General features: G+C 40.5%; 1 protein-coding gene across 8 annotated transcripts in view; it reads right to left on the reverse strand.

The window, feature by feature from the left end:
• The window catches only part of CBFB (core-binding factor subunit beta), a gene marked incomplete at its 3' end in the record, with an annotated part of 50,117 nt that extends 35,905 nt beyond the window's left edge, over nucleotides 1-14,212 (reverse strand). For 3 of the 8 annotated variants that reach the window (XM_079117860.1, XM_079117862.1, XM_079117863.1), the window contains exons 1-3: nucleotides 13,836-14,204; nucleotides 13,506-13,592; nucleotides 8,040-8,156 (exon numbers count right to left, since the gene is read on the reverse strand). In XM_079117860.1, the coding sequence (XP_078973986.1) occupies nucleotides 8,040-8,156; nucleotides 13,506-13,592; nucleotides 13,836-13,913 (282 nt within the window). In that variant the 5' untranslated portion in view covers nucleotides 13,914-14,204. Of the gene's footprint in view, nucleotides 1-8,039; nucleotides 8,157-13,505; nucleotides 13,593-13,835 lie in introns of all 8 variants that reach the window. The other 5 variants (XM_079117861.1, XM_079117859.1, XM_079117858.1 and 2 more) reach the window with 4 other exon arrangements.
• Nucleotides 14,213-21,572: the final 7,360 nt, after the last annotated feature.

Here is a 21,572-nt window from a genome sequence, read left to right on the forward strand (position 1 = left end):
AAAATGTAAATAATAGAATTAAAAAGAAGAGGAAGCTGGGTATGGTGATATATGCCTGTAATCCTAGCAATTTGGGAGGCTGAGGTAGGAAGATCACAAACTCAAGGTCAGCCTTGGCAACTGAGCAAGATACTGCCTCAAAATAAAAAGGACTGGGGATGTAGCTTAGTGGTAAAGTGTCCTGGGCACAATCCCCAGTACTGAGGGGAAAAAAGGTACAGGATGTGGGCAACTATATAACCCTCAAGTACTTCAGAGGTTCATTTATCACTTATGCAAATCCCTATAATTCTAACTGGAAGGTATATTAAATATAAAACTATTTTTTTCATAGAAAAATCAATTAACTCCCTCTCCTAGATTTAAAATTAATTGAAATAAAATCTTTTCTTTAAAAATAAAAGCCCATAGCTTATTCTGGTAACATTCAGTCCTAAATTTTATGATTCAGTTCTTAAAGTATCAGTATTCTTAAAAACTTATCTTTTGAGTATTAGTATACTTAAAATATATCTTTGCTGGGCATGATGGCACATGCCTGTAATCCTGGGTTCTGAGGCAGGAAGATCTCAAGTTCGAGGTCAGTCTGGGCAACTTACACTCAAAAGGGCTGCAGATGTAGCTCAGTGGTAGAATGCTTACCTTGCATTCAATTCCCAGTACCACAAAAAAAAAAATTCACACCTTTAATAACCAAATTATTTATTTTAATACACAATAACTAAGTGCTAGAAGATATATTTCAAATTTAGTTGAATGTAAATACTTAAACTCTAGATGTGACAAGCCAATCGTAAAACTGTTTCAATTTCTCTTGGGGGAAAATTATATTCCAAAGCTTTATTGCAGAAATATTTTATTTGGAAAGACTGGGCTATGTAGAAAAGAGAAGAAACTTCTTGAGCATGAATAAGAATTTCCCAAAGCTAACATCAAGGAGTCCTGTAAACCCTGCCAAATTTTGGATAGTATATAAACAGACAATATTTATTTTGGGACAAAGAGCTTGCAGGCAAGTAAGCAAAAGGCTGCAGAAGAAGCAGAGTCACAGACCACAGGAGAAGGCCATTTAAAATAAGATTCTATTTTCATTCATGAAATCAAATGCTGTGAATTTTTGCTGTGCTATTTTAACTAATGAAAATAAGTGCTAACAAGATTTGTCTTTTTGTCTTAAGTATTTAAAACTTGGAAAAAAGAAAAAATAAACACAACTTACCAAAAATCTAAAAAGCACTCACTCTAATGACATACTTTATAACTGCTTCTCAATGTCTGATATTCATGTTATTTGACTATTGATTAAAATCATAAGCTATAATGTAGTAAAACTAGACAGTATATTCTATTTCTATTAAAAAATGGTCAAACAGCACTAAAAAGTTCATTTTTTCAGCTTATGAAGTACTTTTCATACTCTTCAACTTTATACTCACAAACTGGGATCACAAAAGTAAATGTAAATATTTTAGTCAAAAATCCCAACAAAGCTTTATGAAACATACTTTGCATGATAAAAACATTAATATGATCACTCAAGATTAACAATTTATACTCAACCATAATCATTTGCATTTGTTTGAAATAAAAAGTAATTGGAGCCAGGCATGGTGGCATGTGCCTATAATCCCAGCAGCTTGGGAGGCTGGGGCACGAGTTCAAAGTCAGCCTCAGCAACTCAGCGAGACCCTGTCTCTAAAATATAAAGACATCTGGGGATGTGGCTCAGTGATTGGGGGCCTCTGGGTTCAATCCCAATAACAAAAAAAAAAAAAAAAAAAGTAATTGGAAATAGGTCCTAAGAGGAAAGATCAAACACATTAGGAGTTGCCAGGTCCATAAAATTTTAATTTTTAGGAATGATTTAAATACTGATAAGTTGCTTTTCCTTGTCTTCTGACAGTAAAATCAGAGGGAAGCAATTTAAAGAATTAAGAACATTTTGGCTGCTAGGATTTACAGGTTGGATCTTTAATGTCCCCTGAAACACTCAAGTGTTAGGCAATGCAACAATGTTGAAATGATTGGATTACGAGAGCTATTACCTCATCAGTGGACTAATACACTTGATGGATTAATCATTTGAATGAACTACTACTGCGTGGTTAAGTGTAAGCAGATGGGGCCTGGCTGGAGAAATAAGTCACTGGGGGTGTGCCTTTAAACTATATCTTGTCCCTCGCTCCTCTCTTTGCTTCCTGGCTGCCACAAGCTGAGCAGTATTCCTCTACCTCATCCTTCTGCCATGATGTCCTTCTGCCTTATCTCAGGCAAAAGTGATAGTTGGCTGACCTTGAGAGGAACTTACGATATTAAGACCAAAATGAATTTTTCCTCCTCTAAGTTGTTCTCGTCAGGTATTTTGGTCACGGCAACAAAAAGCTAACACAAAAACACACCACTTAGGAAGGACATAGTGTTCCAACATTGTATGGCTACCTAAAATGAAGCTTACCTAAGGCACACTATAGCACAGATTCTAAGATTCAGTTACCTATAATCTCACCCTATAAATCCATCAAATAACCTAACTTGGATATGGGTTTACAATTTAAAATGCATTTTCACATATTTTGGTATGTCATTTAATCCTCACATGAGGTATATGAACAGAACAGATATTCTGATTATCATTTATAGATGAGGAAAATAGTTATGATTACCTTTGACTCTACTTCAGAGTTCTACTAGACTATTTTAAATCTTTCCTGAGAAACACCCTTATTAAGAACCAATACAGACACCTGAGTACAAAAAAAAAAAAGTATTTCAAGAAGAGAAAATTAAGTGCTCACTTGGATCTTACATAAACTGCCTATTTGTGTTAGTTATCCATTAATAAACTTTCCTTATTGAAGATCCTTGATTTGAAAATATTCCTGCAACCACATAAGCAAAAAAATGAATAAAAGGAACTAGTGTTTTTTAAATATTTTTTTAGTTGTCAATGGACTTTTATTTTTATTTATTTATTTATTTATATGCAGTGCTGAGGATCAAACCCAGGTCATCACATATGCCAGGCAAGCACTCTACCACTGAGACACAACCCCAGCCCAAGGACTAGTTTTTATGAGCCATAAATCATAAAACTATTATTCTGAATAATAGGACATGGAGCTTTTTGTTTTCTCTCTCAGCAGTCTAAGATTTTGTGAATTCACTAAATTTATGTCAATATTATTAGAGCCAGCCTCCAGGATGACCCCAGTGGTTCTAGTCTCCTAGTATTCACACTCATATGGAATCACCCTCCCTGTTGAGTGTGGACTAAACTTAGTGACTAGTTTCCAATGAACAAAATAAAACACAAGTGACTTGAAGAACAGGTCATAAAAAGCATGGTGACTTCATTCTTCTTCTATAAAGAGGCACACATGCCTAGGAATTGAAGTCACATGAGAAAGCCTGAAGAGGATCCTTCAGCTTCAGTCAAGTTTTCAGAGACTGCCCAGTGCCAGCCAACATCTGGACTGCAACCTTATGTGGGACCCTGAGCCAGGACAACCACCCAGCCACACCATTCCCAGATTCTTGTAAAGGGAAAAAAGGAAACTTTGGGGGTGACAGCAACACTGCCTTTAACTATAATGGCATTTACATGGGTGCATACATTTGTTAAAACTCAAATTACACAATTTTGGTGGGGATGTAGCTCAGTGGTAAGAGTGCTTGCCTCCCAAGTATGAGGCCCTGGGTTTAAACTCCAGCATTGCAGAAAATAAATAAATCAATAAGTAATAATAATAATAATCATGGAATGAAAATGTTAAAAAATTATACGATTATACTGGATGTATTTTACTGAATGCAAATAATACTTCAATAAAGTTGTTATTTTTAAAAGGCCACTGAACTCAAAATAAGCAGATGAAGAATCATTTATGAAAAAGCAGTACCTTAGCTTTAAGAGTTAAGCGTGGTGGTTAGGAAACAGAAGCTGCAATAACAAGCTACCATTACAAACTTACATGCCCTAAACTGACCCAACCTGCTCCTTGCTCCATCTACAGCCTTTTGCATCTCAGATGGTGGCAATCCCATATTCCCATCTGCACTGGCGGAAACAAACAAACAAACAAACAAAAACAAAGTCATTAACTACTCTCTTTCTCATACACATCCAGTCCATAAACAAATCTTACTGGCTTTTCCTCAAAACACATCTATCTCTCACTCTGTTTACTTTTATCATCCCATTCTCCAGTGAAGATTGCTGAAACAGCCAAGCAGGTCTCCCTATTTTACTCTTGTCTCCTGTGGTCTATTATCAACCCCAAAACTAGAGTGATAGGGTCAAAACCTATCCCAGATCACATCATTCATCTGCTCAAAAACATGCAACCCTCCCTATTTCACTCAGAATAAAAGTTCATGTTGTTACAATGGCCATGTGAACTGGCTCCTTGTTAAAGCCCTGATCTCATCTTCTCTCCTCCTTTCTCAGTCTACTCCAGTCACATTGAATTGGTTGCTATTTACCAAATATACATCACGTGCTCCCATCCTGCAGTCTTTACAATGGTTGCTCCCGCTGTCTGGAACATCTTTTCCCCTAGATACCTACGTGGCTCATCATTCCCTAGCCTCTTTCAGGCTTCTGCTCAGATATGAACTTCTTTACCTAGACTATCCTATTTAAAACAGTAAATATCCAGCTCACTGACTAGTGAAGAGAAATAAGCAGCTTTAGGAGTATTAAGATTTGGATTCGGAAAGTCCCACAAAGGCTCACGTGTTGAAGACTTGGTCCCCAATGCAGCAATTCTCAGAGGTGGGGCTTTTGGGAAGTGATTGGATCATAAAGGCTCTAACCTCATTAATGAATTAATTCTTTGATGCATTCATAGCTGAACATACTACTAGGAAGTGGTAGAAACTGTGGAAGGTGGGACCTAGATGAAGGAAGAAGGTTCTCAAGGGCATGTCCCTGAGGATTTTGTCCTGCCCCTGGTTCCTTTCTCTCTCTCTCTCTCTCTGCCAGCCATGAGGTAAATAGCTGTGCTTTACTACACCCTTTTGCCATGATGTACTACTGCCCCACCACGGGTCCAGAAACAAAGGAACCAACTCTCCATACGATGAAGCCCATGAAACTGAGCCAAAAAGAAATCTTTTCTCCTTTAAGTACTTTTTCTCAGGTATTTTGTCACAGTGATGAAATGCTGACTAACACAGTAAGTAAGGCTGAGAGAATGTGGAAGATGACACTGAATTGTGATCCAATATAGGAGCACAGGCAAATAATTACATTTGAGGAAGTTCCTTCAATCTTCTTTGCTTCTAGCCCTAGTCCTATGGGTACAGAAACAAAATCTAATGGTTATGAAAAAGAGAACATAAAAAGGGAAGAAAAAAAATAAGGGACCACCAAGTCTTAGCTCCATGTATGAAAAAATCCAAGACAATCTTTTTTTTTTTTTTTTTTTTTGCCTTAAAATGCTTTTTTTCTCCTAGATCCTGCTGGTGTAGTACAGATGTTGGCAAAATTATATTTAAGAAAAACATGATCTATACATAAGCACTTACAAATTTCCATCTGAGGGAAAGATACTGCCAGTGTTCTTTTTTTTTTTTAAAAGTACCTGGGATTGAACTCAGGGACACTCAATCACTGAGCCACATCCCAAGCCCTTTTTTGTATTTTATTTAGAGACAGGGTCTTACTGAATTGCTTAGGGCCTCGCTAAATTGCTGAGGCTGGCTTTGAACTCACAATCCTCCTGCCTCAGCCTCCTGAGCTTTTGGGCTTATAGGTATGTGCTACCACGCCCAGTTTAGCCTTACCATTCTTGAACACACACTCATTTGTTTACATATTGTCTCTGGCTCCTTTCACGCTGTAACAGCAGAGGTGAGTAGCAGCAACAGAGACCACAAGCTTGCAAAACTGAAAATATTTACTTTTTTTCCCTTTATAGAAAGGAAATTTCTAAAACCAATATTAATTTACTGATAGATTTGATAACATCTTATAAATACTAGAGTAAACCACCTAACATTTTTGCTACTGTTGGTCATGTAACTGAAAACACATCGATGGCTTAAATCTAAGGATAATGTAGTCTTCAAACTAGTAACCAGATATCAACAACTAATTCAAATAAAATGCCACCTTCTAGTAGCACTGACATACCAATCTTGAAGTGTTAAAATAATTTAGTGTTAAAGCTGAGGGGAAGGCAACTTTTTTTTGGTATATGCTTTTAAGTAACTGAGCTATCTGGTGTTTTGTTTTTTTCCTTTTCTGACAAAGTCTCACTATGTAACCCAGGCTAGCCTCAAACTCCTTGGCTCAAGTGATTCTTCTGCCTCAGCCTAACAAGTGCTGGAACTACTAAAGGCATGTGATACAATACCCAGTTCTGAGGAAATGTTATGAACAAGAAAAAAATTTTCTTCATCTAGTCACACTTATTCACCAAACAGACAAAAGAACAATAATCCTACAATGCCTTGTATGTTTCCCCTTGTATGTTAAAAATTACCAAATAGTAAAATTTGCAACATTTAATTTTCTAATTAAACAAGCTAACACACAGGAAAGCAAATTATTACTCATTTTTAAAAATTCTGTAACCTATTTTCCCTCTCTCAAATCCACAGATTAGTTGGTTTGTTACACATAAAAGATCAAACAATTTCATAAAACAAAAAATTCTTAACTGCATATATACAAAATTAGAAATCTTTTTCTAAAAAAATCCTTTAATTAATATTTGGATATTTCTTATATTTTACAAATAAAATTACAGATTATGCCATTCATGATGACACTTTGAAAAGTAAATTAAGCTGACAGAAATATTTTACAAATAAAATTATAGATTATGCCATTCATGATGACTTTGAAAATTAAATTAAGCTCACAGAAATAGAAATACTCTGCAAAAGAAACAAGAGAAATACTGAGGATAAAATAGGATCCAAAAAAAATTTTTTTTTCTTTAAAATTTTTATTTCAAAGAAGTCATCTCCGGGGCTGGGGTTAAGCCTCAGTGGTAGAGTGCTTGCCTAGGATGCGTGAGGCACTGGGTTCAATTCTCAGCACCACATATAAGTAAATGAATAAATAAAGGTCTATCAACATCTAAGAAATATTAAAAAAAAAAAAAGTCAACTACTGGTCTTCTCAGTCAATGATCAACCAATCCAAGATATTATTCACTAAAATTTCACCAAAATAATCTTGTACATTTTACTTTTTTTACTTACGATTTTAACAGGGCTCTCAGCATAAATATTTCCACCTCTTTTTTTAATCTTTAGCCTAAACTTCTAAAATAGAAAGTGTAAGGAATCTATTTGTTTTCCAATAAACTTTTCCTCAAAACAAAAAAATATTTTCCAAGTTGAGGTTTTAACACCGTTTTTCTCAAAATTAATTTTGCTACAATAGAATTGGAAAATTACCTGAGCTACTTCTAAATACTGCGAATTTTTAAGTCTACAGAGCCTTCACATTTTTCTCTTATTTATTTATTTATTTTTAAATTTATTTTTTGATTGTAGACAGACCTACGCCATTATTTATTTATTTTTATATGGTAATGAGAATCGAGCCCAGTGCCTCACACATGCTGCTGAGTACTCCACCACTGAGCCACAACCCCAGCCCCTTAATTTTAAATTATTTTTTTATGACAGTGTAATCACATATTTTAGTAAACACAAAAAAGTCCTTGTCAACACTTTTAAAAGAATTAGGTTTTAAGTGTTAAATGTAGGAAAATACATGGCTTTCCTTCTGGGCTACAACATTCTGCAATGAGTATTATATATATATATGAAATTAGTAACAGTATTATGTAGTTTAACATAATACTATTTATACTTATGATTCTATTTATATTTATAATACTATTTATGTTAAACTACACAATGTTATATGATTTTTAAAAACTGTATTACATCTTTATAACAGGGAATGAAAGCAAATCTGATCATAATACCTGGGTAACCCAAGATTTCTAATAACATAAAATCATTAGAAAACCGCTAATGAAACAACTCACCAATTGCAAAGAAATGTTTCCTACCTTGCCTGCTTCTCTTTCTAAGTCGACATACTCCCGGCTAGGTGTTTGTCGCTGTTCTCCCTGCCAGCTGGCCGGAAAAAACTGGAGAGACAGATTGGTTCCTGTGGCCACAAAAGCCTTTTAGAAAAATCAATACAAACAGGATCAGGAGCAGGACATTACATAAATTATGCAGGCAGTCATTTATTTTTACATCAGTTTATGTCTTAAGCCAGGCAGCACTGAGAATACTTAAAAGTAAAAAACATGCACTCATCATTTTTCTTAAGTATTTAGTTACAAACATCTGATTCCATTTTGAGGACATTTGCCATTGGCTGCTTAAATATAAAATCAGACATGGAATCAATACTTTCTTTCAGGTCATTTTTTGCTGACGTTAGGATCTTACATTGCTAATGTCTAACCAGAAACCACTGTCCTTGAATTTTAAAACTTTTAAATATTTTTAAATGCAAAAACCACTGATGATCTAAAGATTTTCAATTTTAAAACATATCACAATTTAAAGTTAAAATGAGACATTTTAATTTTTTTTAATTTCCTTTGCTCAAGGAAACACTGAATGGTATGTGGGACATAAAAAATGCAGTACAGAAGTGCATTTTTAAGCATGGATTTTAAAACCCATGTTAAAAAATGACTAGGAGCTGGGTGTGGTGACACATGCCTATAATTCCAGCAGTTTGGAAGGCTGAGGTAAAAGGATCATTAGTTCAAAGTCAGCCTCAGTACCTTATTGAGACCCCGTTTCAAAATAAAAAATAAAAACAGACTGGGGATGTGGTTAAGCATCCCTGGGTTCAATAACCAGTAGTGGGGGGAGGGAGGAGCACTAGGAATTATTTCTCTTGTTATAAATCATACATTAGCATGTGATGTAACAGAACTTCTTTCTAAAACCTTAGAAGATTAATATGCATTTTTCAAAAATTTTACTTTAGAAGAACTAGCTCTGATTACAACTAAGAATATTCAGTGTTCATCTAATATTTATACAAGAGTTGGATGGTACAGCTCAACAGATGGAAGAATCTAAAACCATTTCATTAAATGTCATTCCATGTAGCCCCTGAGCAATTTAACTCTATTTCTCCCATGTAAAAAAAAAATAGAAATAACATTACTCCTCCTACTTCTTTCTGAAAGAAATAAAAAGCAAAGTTAAAAAAAAAATTCATCAATTAAATGTAAACTCTTCTTTGCTGAAACCAGAGTTGTTTGGTTTATTTTACTGATTAGGTTCTGAAGCATCACTTGAAGCAGTCTTCATCTGAAAGCAAGGAATTCACATTTTGAGCAATTTGTTTAAAACCATTAGCTGACAGAACTATCCACTAATTCCCCTGCTGTTTAACAGTTTACTCTGTTTTTAGAGGTAAAAATTATACTTCCTATTTCTATTTCTGGCACTGTAGGTACTTTATCAACTCAACTGCTGAATCTCTAGATGTTTTTGATGGCATTTCTCTTATCAACTGGGATATCCTTTTCTTGTGGTAATTATTTTCTAAGACTAGAAACTGAACTAAACTAACATCAATATTACAACAGTAACCTTTAAAAAAAAATCTTTCCATGCACTATCATGTAAGTTTTATCCACAAGAGCATCACCATTAGTTCAAATGAAAAGTAGATTCTAACTGCCTAGCAGTATGACCTGAGGTGTACTTCAGTTTCCTCACAAATTAAATATTTCTACACTGCTTAGAACAGTATCAAATACTATATGTTTCCTAGAAAACATGAGGAAAATATAACCTTTGTCTGAGGTGGGGGAAAAGGGTTGCCTGTATTGTTCAAACTGGCTTCCAACTTCTGAGCACAGCCATCCTCCTGCCTCAGACTCTCCAAATAGTCAGGATTACAGGCGTGCCCCAATATACCCCACTTAAGAGAAATAACTTTGAGATTAATAAAAGAGGCAACTTTTTCAGCCTCAGATAATGAAATTCCCATAGCAGAATGGTAGTAGATAAAAGATTAAACCCATGAATGAATGTCCTGTGTCAAAACCTCTGAATCACATTTCTTCAGTTCTCAGTTCACCCAGTAGCAAATCCTTTTACTTCCAGTGTATCCCAAATTAGCATAATGCTAAGACACTCTGCAGATCTTACTATCTCATCTCCTGTGTGAATGCAAAACTCAGAAGATTTCCTGTTTTACCACTTTTTGTACATTATCTCATCAAAATCCCTGACAGAAGTGGTAAAAACTAAAACTAATCATTCTAGAATAGCATTTTCTAAATTTAATTTACCCAAGAATGCTTTCTTTTCTTTTTTTTTTTTGAGGTGCTGAAGAAGGAACTCCACTTTGCTAAAAATAGGCAAATACTCTGCCACTGAGCTACAGTGGGATGTCATTTTCAATGGACTACCCACACATAAGAGTCAGGAAATTGTTTGAAAACATTAAAATATTACAGTGGTAAAATGTTGGTATAAGATTTCCAGGTTGTCCTACCTATATATTATAGGTTTCATAAATTAAAAAAATGGCATACCTTATGCCAATCCAACATGGGTTTTTCCAATCCAATGGGAGTTTTTTTTTTTTTTTTTTTTTATAGTACTAGGGATTTAACTCAGGGGTACTTAACCACTGAGCCACATCCCCAGTCCTTCTGGTGTATTTTATTTAGAGCAGAATTGCACTAAGTTGCTTAGTGTCTTGCTAAGTTGCTGAGGCTGGCTTTGAACTCTTTTTTTTTTTTTTGTGGTGCTGGGTATTGAACCCAGGGCCTTGTGCTTGCTTATGAGGCAAGCACGCTACCAACTGAGCTATATCCCAAGCCCATGGCTTTGAACTCTTCATTCTCCTGCCGCAGACTCCTAAACCACTGGGATTAGAGGCATAAGCCACCGTGCCCGGCTCCAACATACTTTTAACCATTCAATCTTTGGGATTAAAAATGTATCACTTTTTACCTTCCCCACAGTAGAGTCACCATACCTCACATAAGCATTTTAAAAATTATTTGTGTTAAAGACATCACCAACATCCTTAATAACAATTCAAAAGAGGAATAAATCAAATTTTACCAAATAGAATCTAGCTCTCACCCACAATCACTATTATTTCATTATGTGTTAAAGAGGCTGATCAAGTTTTATAGTGAAGGTCAGCGAAGCATTACAGTCCTTAATTTCTTTCACCTCTAAATGTAAAATAAATTCTTTACTAATCTCACTGGTACTCAAGGAGATTAAAAATGAAAAACAAAGAAAAACCCCAGCATTGGGGCAGTGGAATAATTGGGAAATTTTGGGAACTATGTTTATCTTTACCATATATCACCACTGTCAAAATGGAAAAAAATACCTTTTCCACAACTAAACAGGTAGAAATCACAACCTATTTGTAAGTCATAAGATAAATTTCAGACCTTAAATTATGTAGCCTCTAAACTCAAATAATCAAGTACCTCTGATGCAAAGGGCCTTTTGTATCCAGAGGAGTATATTCAGGCTGAGTATAGTCTCCAACCTCTAGGAACTAAAGAGCCTGTAATTAATTAATTAAGTAAGTACTGGGTATCGAACCTGGGGAGTTTTACCAGAGATACTACCCAACCCTTTCTATTTTTTATTTTGAGACAGGGTCTTGCTAAGTTGCTGAGGGCCTCACTAAGTAGCTGAGGCTGACATCAAACTTGCAATCCTCCTGCTTCAGCCTCCAGAGTAGCTGGGATTATAGAGGTTTGCCACTGTGCCCAGGCCGGATCCTGTAATTTAAATGTGGGCAACAATGAATTAAAAGGGAAAAACAACAAAGGGGGGGGGGGGGAGAAAGAGAAAAACGTGAAATCCCTCCCCAAATGTGAATAGTTACAGTATTCGACAAAAGACATGTGCCATCTTAAGTGCAAATCTCACAGAATTTAATCTACCTCCTTTAACCTTTAATATTTCTCAGAAAACAAATTAAACAAAACTTGTTAAAATTTGTAAGGGGGGAAGGCCTAATTCACCCCGGAAAGAAATTTATGACAACCCTAACAACCTATAACACTGCTATATTTTAGTAACATTAAAATACAACTATTCAGATATACTATGGGTTGAATTATATCCTCAGTTCATAATTACATGCAACAAAGTCTGATGTGATTAAAAACACTCTGCTGGCTATGCTTCGCTGGTTTAAAAAAAAATCTCAGCTTTAAAAAGTAACAGCATTTTGTATCTCATCATTTATACTTAACATCAATTACCTCTAGGAAATCCTATGATCAGGCAAACTATATCATCCACCTTTTGGAAAGAAAACCCAGGTAAAGAATGACAGTTATTGGACCAACTAATGAATGATTCCATCAGTAATAAAATTCCAAAAACATTCACTTTAAATATTAAATACTATTTAAAAATAAATATGATTTTGGTGATGAAAAGGGAAAATTTTACGGTATATGAACTACACCTCAACAAAACCAAAATAACTGATTTTAAGGGGGGAGGAATAAATTTTCCAACATGCCTTCCTCCTGTTAACCTCTGTTCAAACAGCACCTTAGCTTCAAGTCTCTACCAAAGCGATGGACCCAAGTCATAGTGCAAGATAAGAGGAGTCCATTATACAGTGCTTCGACATTTTTTAAAAACAAATAATCAACCTCCTTTCCTGTAGTTTCTTCCTACCATTGCCTCGTTAGTATCTCCACCTGGACAAACTAAAAGGCGAAGAGAGGACACTTGGGATTTTTTTTTTTTTTTTTTAAACCCAAGGTTTGATGGAGGCGAGGCATCAAATCTACACCAAAACGGGCCTCGAGGAGATGAACGGTGGGTTTCGCAGAGCCGTACGCGGTTCTTTAGGAACTGCAACACTAAACCGGATATGTTTAGAAAAAGAACGACACTGTTTTCTGATTCTCTTGAAGCATTATATTCCAAGAAAATAAAATAAAACGTCCTTTAGGGCTTTTTTTTTTTTTTTTTTAATAACTCCCCCTTCCATCAGGACAATAGATAACTGGAGTAAAGATTTTTCTCAGCCATTCTGGAAGCTAAAGAGCTTCGCCTATAAATTAACCAACAAATCCAGCTTCTAGGAAACAAACTATGGCAGACCTCGAATGCGGCGCCAGTTCTTTTCCCGAGTGGGTGTTTTCTTCCTACACAGACCCCGAAGTCCCCCACCCCCGTCGGTGTCACAGCCTATAAAGGACTTTTGCTTATTCACTTTGGCTCGGGCTGGGGCTCCACTCGCGGTGAACTGTGCGCCAGGCCGGCTCTGGGGAACACGAGCCACCGCGGCGGGCCACGGGGAAAACGTGTCCCCGCGAGGACCGGGCCTCTGGCGTCTGGTTTCGCCTTTTGAATCCCGAGTAGGAAGTGAGAAGGCACCCGCTCAGTTCCGGGAGCCGCGGCGTCCGCGGCGCCGTCCGGAACCCGCCTGGGCCGCGCGTTCCCCGCGCAACAAGTGACCCGCGCGCGCCCGGGGCCCGCCGACTTACGATCTCCGAGCGGCCGTCGCGGCAGGCGTTCTGGAAGCGCGCCTGGCGCTCCTCGTGGGGCCGGTCCCTGAAGCCGGTGTACTTAATCTGCAAGGCAGAGACGGCCCGAAATCAGGAGCAAAATCCGCGGCGCCGCCCGCGCGCCCGCCCGCCCTCCCGTGCCGCGCCGATAAGGGCAAGCAGAGCCTGCGGGCAGACTGCCGCCCCGGCGAGATTGCCCCTCCGCAGGCGCGCCGGCTCGGGGTTCCCGGGGACCGCACCGCCCAAACTTTTCTCCGCCCGGGCCCACTCGGGGCGCGCCGCGGCCTCCGCGCCGCCCGCCCGCCTTACCTCACACTCGCGGCTCAGCTTTCTGAAGAATTCTTCATTCTCGAACTTGCTTCTCTGGTCAGGCACGACGCGCGGCATCTTCCCGCCTTGAGGCCGTACCGGCCGGCCAGGCTACAGGCTAGTGCGGGCACCCGCTGGCCGGCTCCGCGCTGACGGACTGACCGCCCACCCGCGGCGCCCCGACTCCCTCTCCCCTTTGTTTCAGGCGCCCGCCCGCGTGGGCTCCCGCTCCGGGGAGTCTGAGGTGCCACCGCCCGCTCGAGCCCAGCCCACGCCGCCGTCGCCTCAGCCGTTGCCTGCCGCCCCCGGCCGCCGCAGTTGCCGCCGCCGCCACTTCCTTTCGCCGCCCACCTCGCTCGCTCGGCCGCCCCGCCCCCGCCGGCCCCACCCCTCCTCCTCGCGCGCCCTCCCGCCTCTAACTCCGGCGAACAAGACGCACCATTCACAACTCCGTGGTCCGCGCGGCGCATGCGTCACCCTCCAGCTTGCGCGGCGGCTAGACTGCAGGGAACCCGACTCCTTGCACAGGGCGGCTTCCTTCCCCTTGCGTGTCCGCAGGCCACTGGGTGTGTAGCTGCTCAGCTGGCCTTTGGCAAGCAAGAGCGGCGTCAGCGGGCCTTTCCTTCTGCCCTTACTTGGGAACTTCTGGAATCCCCAGCCACGCGAAGTAACCCCAGATTGCCACTTGAATGTTGGGAAACCTGACTCCCTGGAGACGTTGCATCCCCAAACTGACTGGGAGGCGTGCACATCTAAGACGAAAGGTGGAAGCAGAAAGCCAACTGAATCATAGTGGACAGGTCATGGCTTTTGGAGTCTCTATGTGCCTTAGATGGGATCTCTCATGGCTCCCGTGCCTGATGGCAGGGGCCTTAGACAAGTACTGAACTGCCAGGTCTCAGATTCCTGTTTTCCAAAATACAGTCATAAGCTCATTGTGTTAACATGAGAGCCTTTATGTAGTCCTAGCATATGATCACATGATGCGTACTCAATAAGTTTAAGTTTCTAAAGAACCATCATATATATTACCAATTCATACATTCACCACACATGCAATCAAATCCAATAAACAAGATACACAAGCTCTAGGAATGTGGTTTAGCCCAAGCTGGAGAAAGTCTGTCACCAAGTTTATGGCAGAACTTGATTTAAAGTTGATCCTCAATAAATCCTGATCCTTAAAGTTCTAGTTTGTCAAAAAATCAGTACAAGATAGAAAATAGGTGCCAACTGTGAAGGGCAGTAGCTGACCAGATTGCAAAGGAATGTGAGGATGCACCAAACTCACAGGAATTAGTGCCTTGGTCAATTGCCTGAGGACAGGATTTGGCAGAACTTCCCAAATCTGTACAGTCCAATATCATTTTTATAGGTATGTAACTCAGCTAGGATAACCAACTGTCCTGGTTTGCCTGGGATTGTCCTGGTTTTGGTAATGAGAGGCTTATGTTCCCCTGGAAACCACTCAGCACCTAATAAACCAGAACTTGTTCACCCTTTGGTCTGAAGAGTGATTGCCTCTATGAACAGTGATTGCCTTAGGTAAGTCTTTTAGCAAAGTCAAACTTGTAAGACAGTCAGATGTGGTGGCATGCACCTGTAGTCCCAGCTACTTGGGAGGTTGAGGCAAGAGGATTGCTTGATTCCAGGAAGAAGGAAGGGGGCAAAAAATGGGGGGTGGGGGGGAACACCTGTAGGCTGATCTTTTCAACAGACACATTCCTGAATAGCAAAACAGAATCTGCTCCTTTTTTTAAAAAGAAATTTTTTTAGTTGTCGATGGACCTTTATTATTTATTTATTTATATGTGGTGCTGAGAATCAAACCAAGTGCCTCACACATGTTAGGCAAGGGCCCTACCACTGAGCCACGACCCCAACACCCACAATCAGCTCCTTAATAGCCAGATGCAGTGGTGCACACCTGTAATCCTAGTGACTCAGGATGCTGCAGCAGGAGGATTGCAAGTTCAAAGCCAGTCTCAGCCTCTCAGCAAGGCCCTATGCAATTTAGCAAGACCCTGTCTCAAAATAAAATATAAAAAGGGCTGGAGATGTGGCTCAGTGGTTAAGCCCCACTGGGTTCAAGCCCCAGTACCAAAAAAAAAAAAAAAAAAAAAAAAAAAAGGGAAAAAAAAGGAAAAAAAAAAAAAAAAAAACCTTGGGGATTAGTACAATATGACCATTGTGTAAATGAGAAGATGATGACTTTGCTCCCAGTCAACAACGACTGTCTGAAGACCAGAGGGGCTCACTGAGTTTTTGCTTCTCACTCTTATGGTGGGAAAGGTGGTGGGGGCCAGGAGTATTTTCCTTATCCTGAGCTTTGACAAGGAAAGGTCAAAGTCAAGGGAGCTGGACCTGGATGGGTTGGAGTGCAGAGCAGGCCATGGTGCTCTAATTGTTAGCTGAATGGAGGTGGGGAAATCTAAGGGAAAGGAATGGCAAAGCCTGCCAAGCCAACTCAGATCAGCAGCAGCCTTTGGCAATCCTAGGCCACAGGGTAACCCACATTCAACACTGTCTGACATCCAGCCAGCAGGGGTGACCAGGAAATAAGCCACAGGATGGAGGAGTGAAACACTCCTCAGCTGACCTCTGTATGTCTGTATTGTTGCTTAAATTTTCTTTCAGGCCAGGCACAGTGCTGCAGGGCCTGTAAAACCCAGTTACCCAGGCTGAGGCAGGAGGATTGCAAATTCAAAGCCAGCCTGAGCAACTTAGGGAGAACTTGTCTCCAAATAAAATTTTAAAATTTGTAATTTATTTTCAAAAGAGGATTAAAAGAAACTTATTAAACACACACACACACACACATACAAACACACAACAAAAAACCTTTCACCTGTGTCAGGCATACTTAGGGCCATGTTACTAATAGTACTGGCTGATATCGAGTTGGGTATGGATTAATCCAGACACCACCCTGTGGAGGAGCTTGCTAAGATCCAGCTCTACTAAGGCCCACAAATGGAAGCCTGGGGATGTTTCTTCATCGCCTAGAAACACCCTGCCACCCACCACCCCAAAACCTGACTGAATTCTCTGAAGCTTTGCTACCTGGAACCTTTCTTTCCAAGCAAATGTCCAGCCCACAGGCCCCTTGGACCATCTCCTTACTTTCCTAGGTGGGCGGCTGCTCCTGCAGGACCCTCAAGCTGATCTTGAATGAATGAGTAGACAATACACAATAATGCTGAACACGGGATGGGGAACCCTCAATTGTCTAGTCCAATCATGAAACTCTGAGCTGGGTGCTTTTATGTCCTTATCCCAGTTGATTTAAACAGTCACCTTGTAAGTTAGGCCTTTCTGTTCCCATCAGACAGATGAAAAAATAGAGACTCTGAAAAGGTAAGTAAGGTAAATAGGACAGTGACAAGACCCTGATTCATTAGAAATAACAAAATGACAAAGCATTGGGGTACATCATCTTCATCTACTCCTCACCACCACCCTGCAGGTTTGGCATTATTGACTTTATTCTACAGATGAGGAAACAGGCTTAGAGGGATTGAGTGACCCCAGGGTTGTATCTTAACCATTCTACTTTGCTGGTGAAGATGCCAAAAGTCCTGCCTGTCTCCCTCATTAAATTGGGAACACATGGAGAACTGTGGCTCCTGTCTTTCCTCCTGAAGCATCAACTGTGTCTCAAAAGACTCTTCAACAGGTTGAATAAAGGGGTCCTACTGTAGTCCTTGTAGTAGGATGTAGCTGTTCCTTTGAAGGTTGTTCATTTCTGCCCCAACTGTCCCTCTTTGATTTGGAAGGTCAAGACCTGAATGTTCTATCTTCCCAGGTCAGCTGAATGAATGACTTTATCCAGGTCTGGTGTCAACAGCCATCCACTTCTGTCTTTCCTTGCAAAGGGGATGGAATCCCCTCAGATCTCTGAATTTCTGATCCTTTCTTCCTTCAGTTACTAAGGAAATATTGTACTATCTCAGAACTGAAATAGGAGCTGGAGCCACATATGAGACCTGAGGGGGTTGGGAAAGAAGGGGAATTAGTGGTTGGCACCAAGCCTAAAGACCTGGCTCCACCCAGCTTCTAGTTTTTGGAAAGAGATGGGTCTAAATCCAGGAGAGTATCATCTGCCTGAGTGTGACCATTTCCTGAGCCCTGAACACTTTTTCTTTTTGAGATATAATTCGTGTACCATAAAATTCACCCTTAGGCTCTAAAGAATTTCCCCTCCCTCCCAGGGGGTTCTTCCCCTTTTTAGCTCCCCTGTCAACCTCCCCCATCTAACTCAGTCATGCCACAGGGAAAGGAAAGAAGAGAGGAACAAGTTTCCCCAGAATAGCATTTCTTCAATGTTGGGATCAATAAACCCGTTTGCTTAAAAGGAACCAGATGATTTCATCCTTATAATTACAAGTTTGACGTTTGCAAATCTTGCCCAGGCTCCAAATGAGCCTCTTTGTCTTGGGGAGTGGAGGGGTTTGTCTGGGTGCCTGGGGATGGGGATCAAGCCTGGTGTGGTGGGAAGAGGGCCAGGCTGGGGTCAAGAGGCCTGGCTGACTGTCTTAGAGGGCTAAGGGGATGCTCCCCCTCCCCTCCCTACTCTCCTAACTTCTGGGAAGTGTTAGCAAGCAGACTAGACAGGAGGCTAGGGAATGGCAGCTGGAGAGCTCAAACCACACTTCCCCCCAGCTTAAGACCCCTCCCTCATGTTTCCCCGTTGCCTGAGGCAGAAAGACAAAGACCCTCAGCCTAGCATTCCAGACCCCCAGATGATCCATACTTTCCTTTTCCAATCCTGTCTCCTCATTTCTCCCCGTGGCACCCTCAGTCCAGCCACACTGGCCTGCTCGAGTTTCCCACATGCATCTGGCATGTCTTCTTCCCTTTCTCTGATGGGAAAATGCATACTTCCTTTTAAAATATGCATTTGGGGGCCTCTGATTGTCCTCCAGAGAATAACTGCCTCCCAGCACCCACTCATTCCATCATTTAGCTCCACGTTTTGAGCCAAGGATATGGTCAGCCCACCCATGACACAGCAGCTCTTCAGGTCCTGGGAGAATTTGTCTCCCCACTAATTTGTGTTCTTTCACCTACTGCAAAGACTTCACCAGAAGGTCTCTTCCTGTATGTACCCTTGAGATTTTTTTTTTTTTTTAATATTTAAACCTTGCATATTTTTTTGGTAGTTTTTTTTTTTTTTTGGGGGGGGGGGAGTAATAAAGGAATCTCACCACCTTAAAACTAGTAGCTGAGCATGGTGATGTGCACCTGTAATTCCAGCTACTCAGGAGGCTGAGGTAGGAGGATCAATTACTCAAGCCCAGGAGTTCAAGACCAGGCTGAACAACTACAACAACAAAAAAGAAAAATAACAACAAAAACATCCATGCTAACATTTTAGTATATTTCCTTTGACCTTGCTCTATTAGGGTTATAACTCTAACTCCATAGCATAGTATTTTCCCACATTATCACTTAGTATTCCTGATGGTAACTTATAGTTCCCCCATTGTTGGACATTTAGGTTGTTTCCTATTATTCATTGCTACAAATACAACTGCTACAAACATTTTTCTTAAAAGTTCTGGATACTGTTTTTAGTATCAATTTCTAGAAGTAGAACCACTAGGTCAAAAGGTACGGGCATTGTAAGTTTCCTGATACGTTGCCAAATTTCACTTTGGCACTGGTTCTTCTCTCTTCTTGAGTCTTAAAAATCTGTTCCCTCCTCCATTTTCTCTTCTCAGTGTCTCAGAACAGGAAGTGCCAACCGAGAATAAACCAAGACCTGCAGATAGAGATCAATTGATCAATAAAGGAGGTTGAATAATTTAACACTCACTTCTGGCTCATTATCGACTCTGGTATCCAAATGCATCCTCTTTTACCTTCTCTCCTTTTGTGTCCCTGACGATAACACCTTGACACTCTGCCCTGCCACTGGATTTTTTTCCCCAAGTTTCCCAAGCTCTAAACCATCCAGGCTGACACAGTTTTCCATCATTGCTGTAATATTCCCTTGTAAATAAGCAGAAAGATTACCAGCCATGGCCACCTTACCAGCCTGCCTCCCTTCTAGGAACATAAGTCAATTAATAAAGCAGACAACAGTTGTCTTCCTCAAGAGGACACTTTCAAGCAAATGGGCAAGGAGTTCAGCTCTAGTCTGTTCTTGCCCTGGCTAATCTCTGTCTCACTTGATTCTCTTCCCTTTATTGGAGGGGCAGATTCATACTCTTATTAAGTGTGACTCAGAGGCTTTGGAGAAGGTTTTCTCAATCATGCTGGGCCGAATGGCAGCCCCCAAGCATCCCAGCAATACAGCTCATCAGCATTGCCTGTCCTAGACTCAACTTCTTCAGAGACATGGCACAGTCTCAGTGGCTTCCCTAGCCCTACCTTATGATAACTTCATCTTGCTCCTTCCTGCCCCAGGGGAGTTCCTAGCACACCTTGCAGCTTAAGAAGTGTTGGTGACTTAGATGTACAGAGAGATATGCCACCCAGATTCCTTCAGGGAAGGATTTCTCATCCTAGCTGCCGGGAATACTCTCAGTACCTTTCGGGATTCCTTGAACTGAAGAGAGCTACCTGCAGGTCACTGTTATCCTAGAGAAGTTCACATTCAATGACTGATCAAGGTTACATTATAAAGGCTGGACAGAGCAATGCTGATGAGCTGTATTGGCCCCAGAGCTCCCTGTGGGGTTAACTGAGGCTATTGTTGGGCCTGAGGTGTAGCTTGACTTCTCTCTCTACCCAATCCTGCTTGCTTCCTCTCCCATCAACAAACTTTGATCTCAAGGGTACTCCTTAATAAGCATCCTTCAATAAACTCCTAGAGAGTTCAACCTGTGACAGTGACAAGGAATCATTCCCAAGAGAACTTAATCTAGTGCCATTTCCTGTACTTTAACTGAATCAGGCCTGAACTAGATTCTTTCCAATGAGATGCTGGAAGCCATCTTATAAATGTGCTTTAAGATCTCATTAAGAGGCTGAGGGTGTAGTTCAGTGGTAGAACACTTGCCTAGCATGCCCAAGAACCTGGGTTTGGTTTCCAGTACTAAAAAAGAAAAGATCTTGTTAAGTTTTATTATTAAAACTCTTTTAAAAGTTGTTTTGGAAGGAATAGTCATTTGAGGACAACAATGGTTGCCTGGTATGAGCTGAGATTCTTCATTAGTAAAATATGAGCACCACATAACATTTGCTTTAGAACAAAACAATTTCCCACTCTGTCACTGAAGTACCAGATTTCCTCAAGGTAAAGAGGGATGGAATTACTGCTCTTTTTTGCAGCTCATGAAAACGAGACTTAGAACAGGTAACTGACTCATTCAAGGATATAAAGCCAGGTAGACCCAGAGAGAGAGAGAGAGAGAGAGAGAGGAGAGAGAGAGAGAGAGAGAGAGAGAGAGAGAGAGAGAGAGAGAGAGAGAGAGAGAGAGAGAGAGAGAGAGAGATAGTGCTCAGGAGAGCTAAAGTCTTGAAGTTGAAGAAATTCAGTTCCTTCACTATTAGAGCCATTTGATGTCAGAGAACTTTAGTGACTTGCCTAGGATTTCAGAGCTAACTGGTTCTTCAGTTTTCTATAATTTGAGGACAAAGGCATGTACTTATATCAGTTAGGATTCTTTTGGTCACAAGTGACAGAAACCCAGTTAAACTGGGTGGGATGTAGCTCAGTGGTAGAGTGCTTACCTAGCATGTGTGAGGCCCTGGCTTCAATGTCCAGTACCACAAAACAAAACAAACAAA

Source organism: Sciurus vulgaris (assembly GCF_902686455.1).
Source record: "Sciurus vulgaris genome assembly, chromosome: 17".
Taxonomy (NCBI): domain Eukaryota; kingdom Metazoa; phylum Chordata; class Mammalia; order Rodentia; family Sciuridae; genus Sciurus; species Sciurus vulgaris.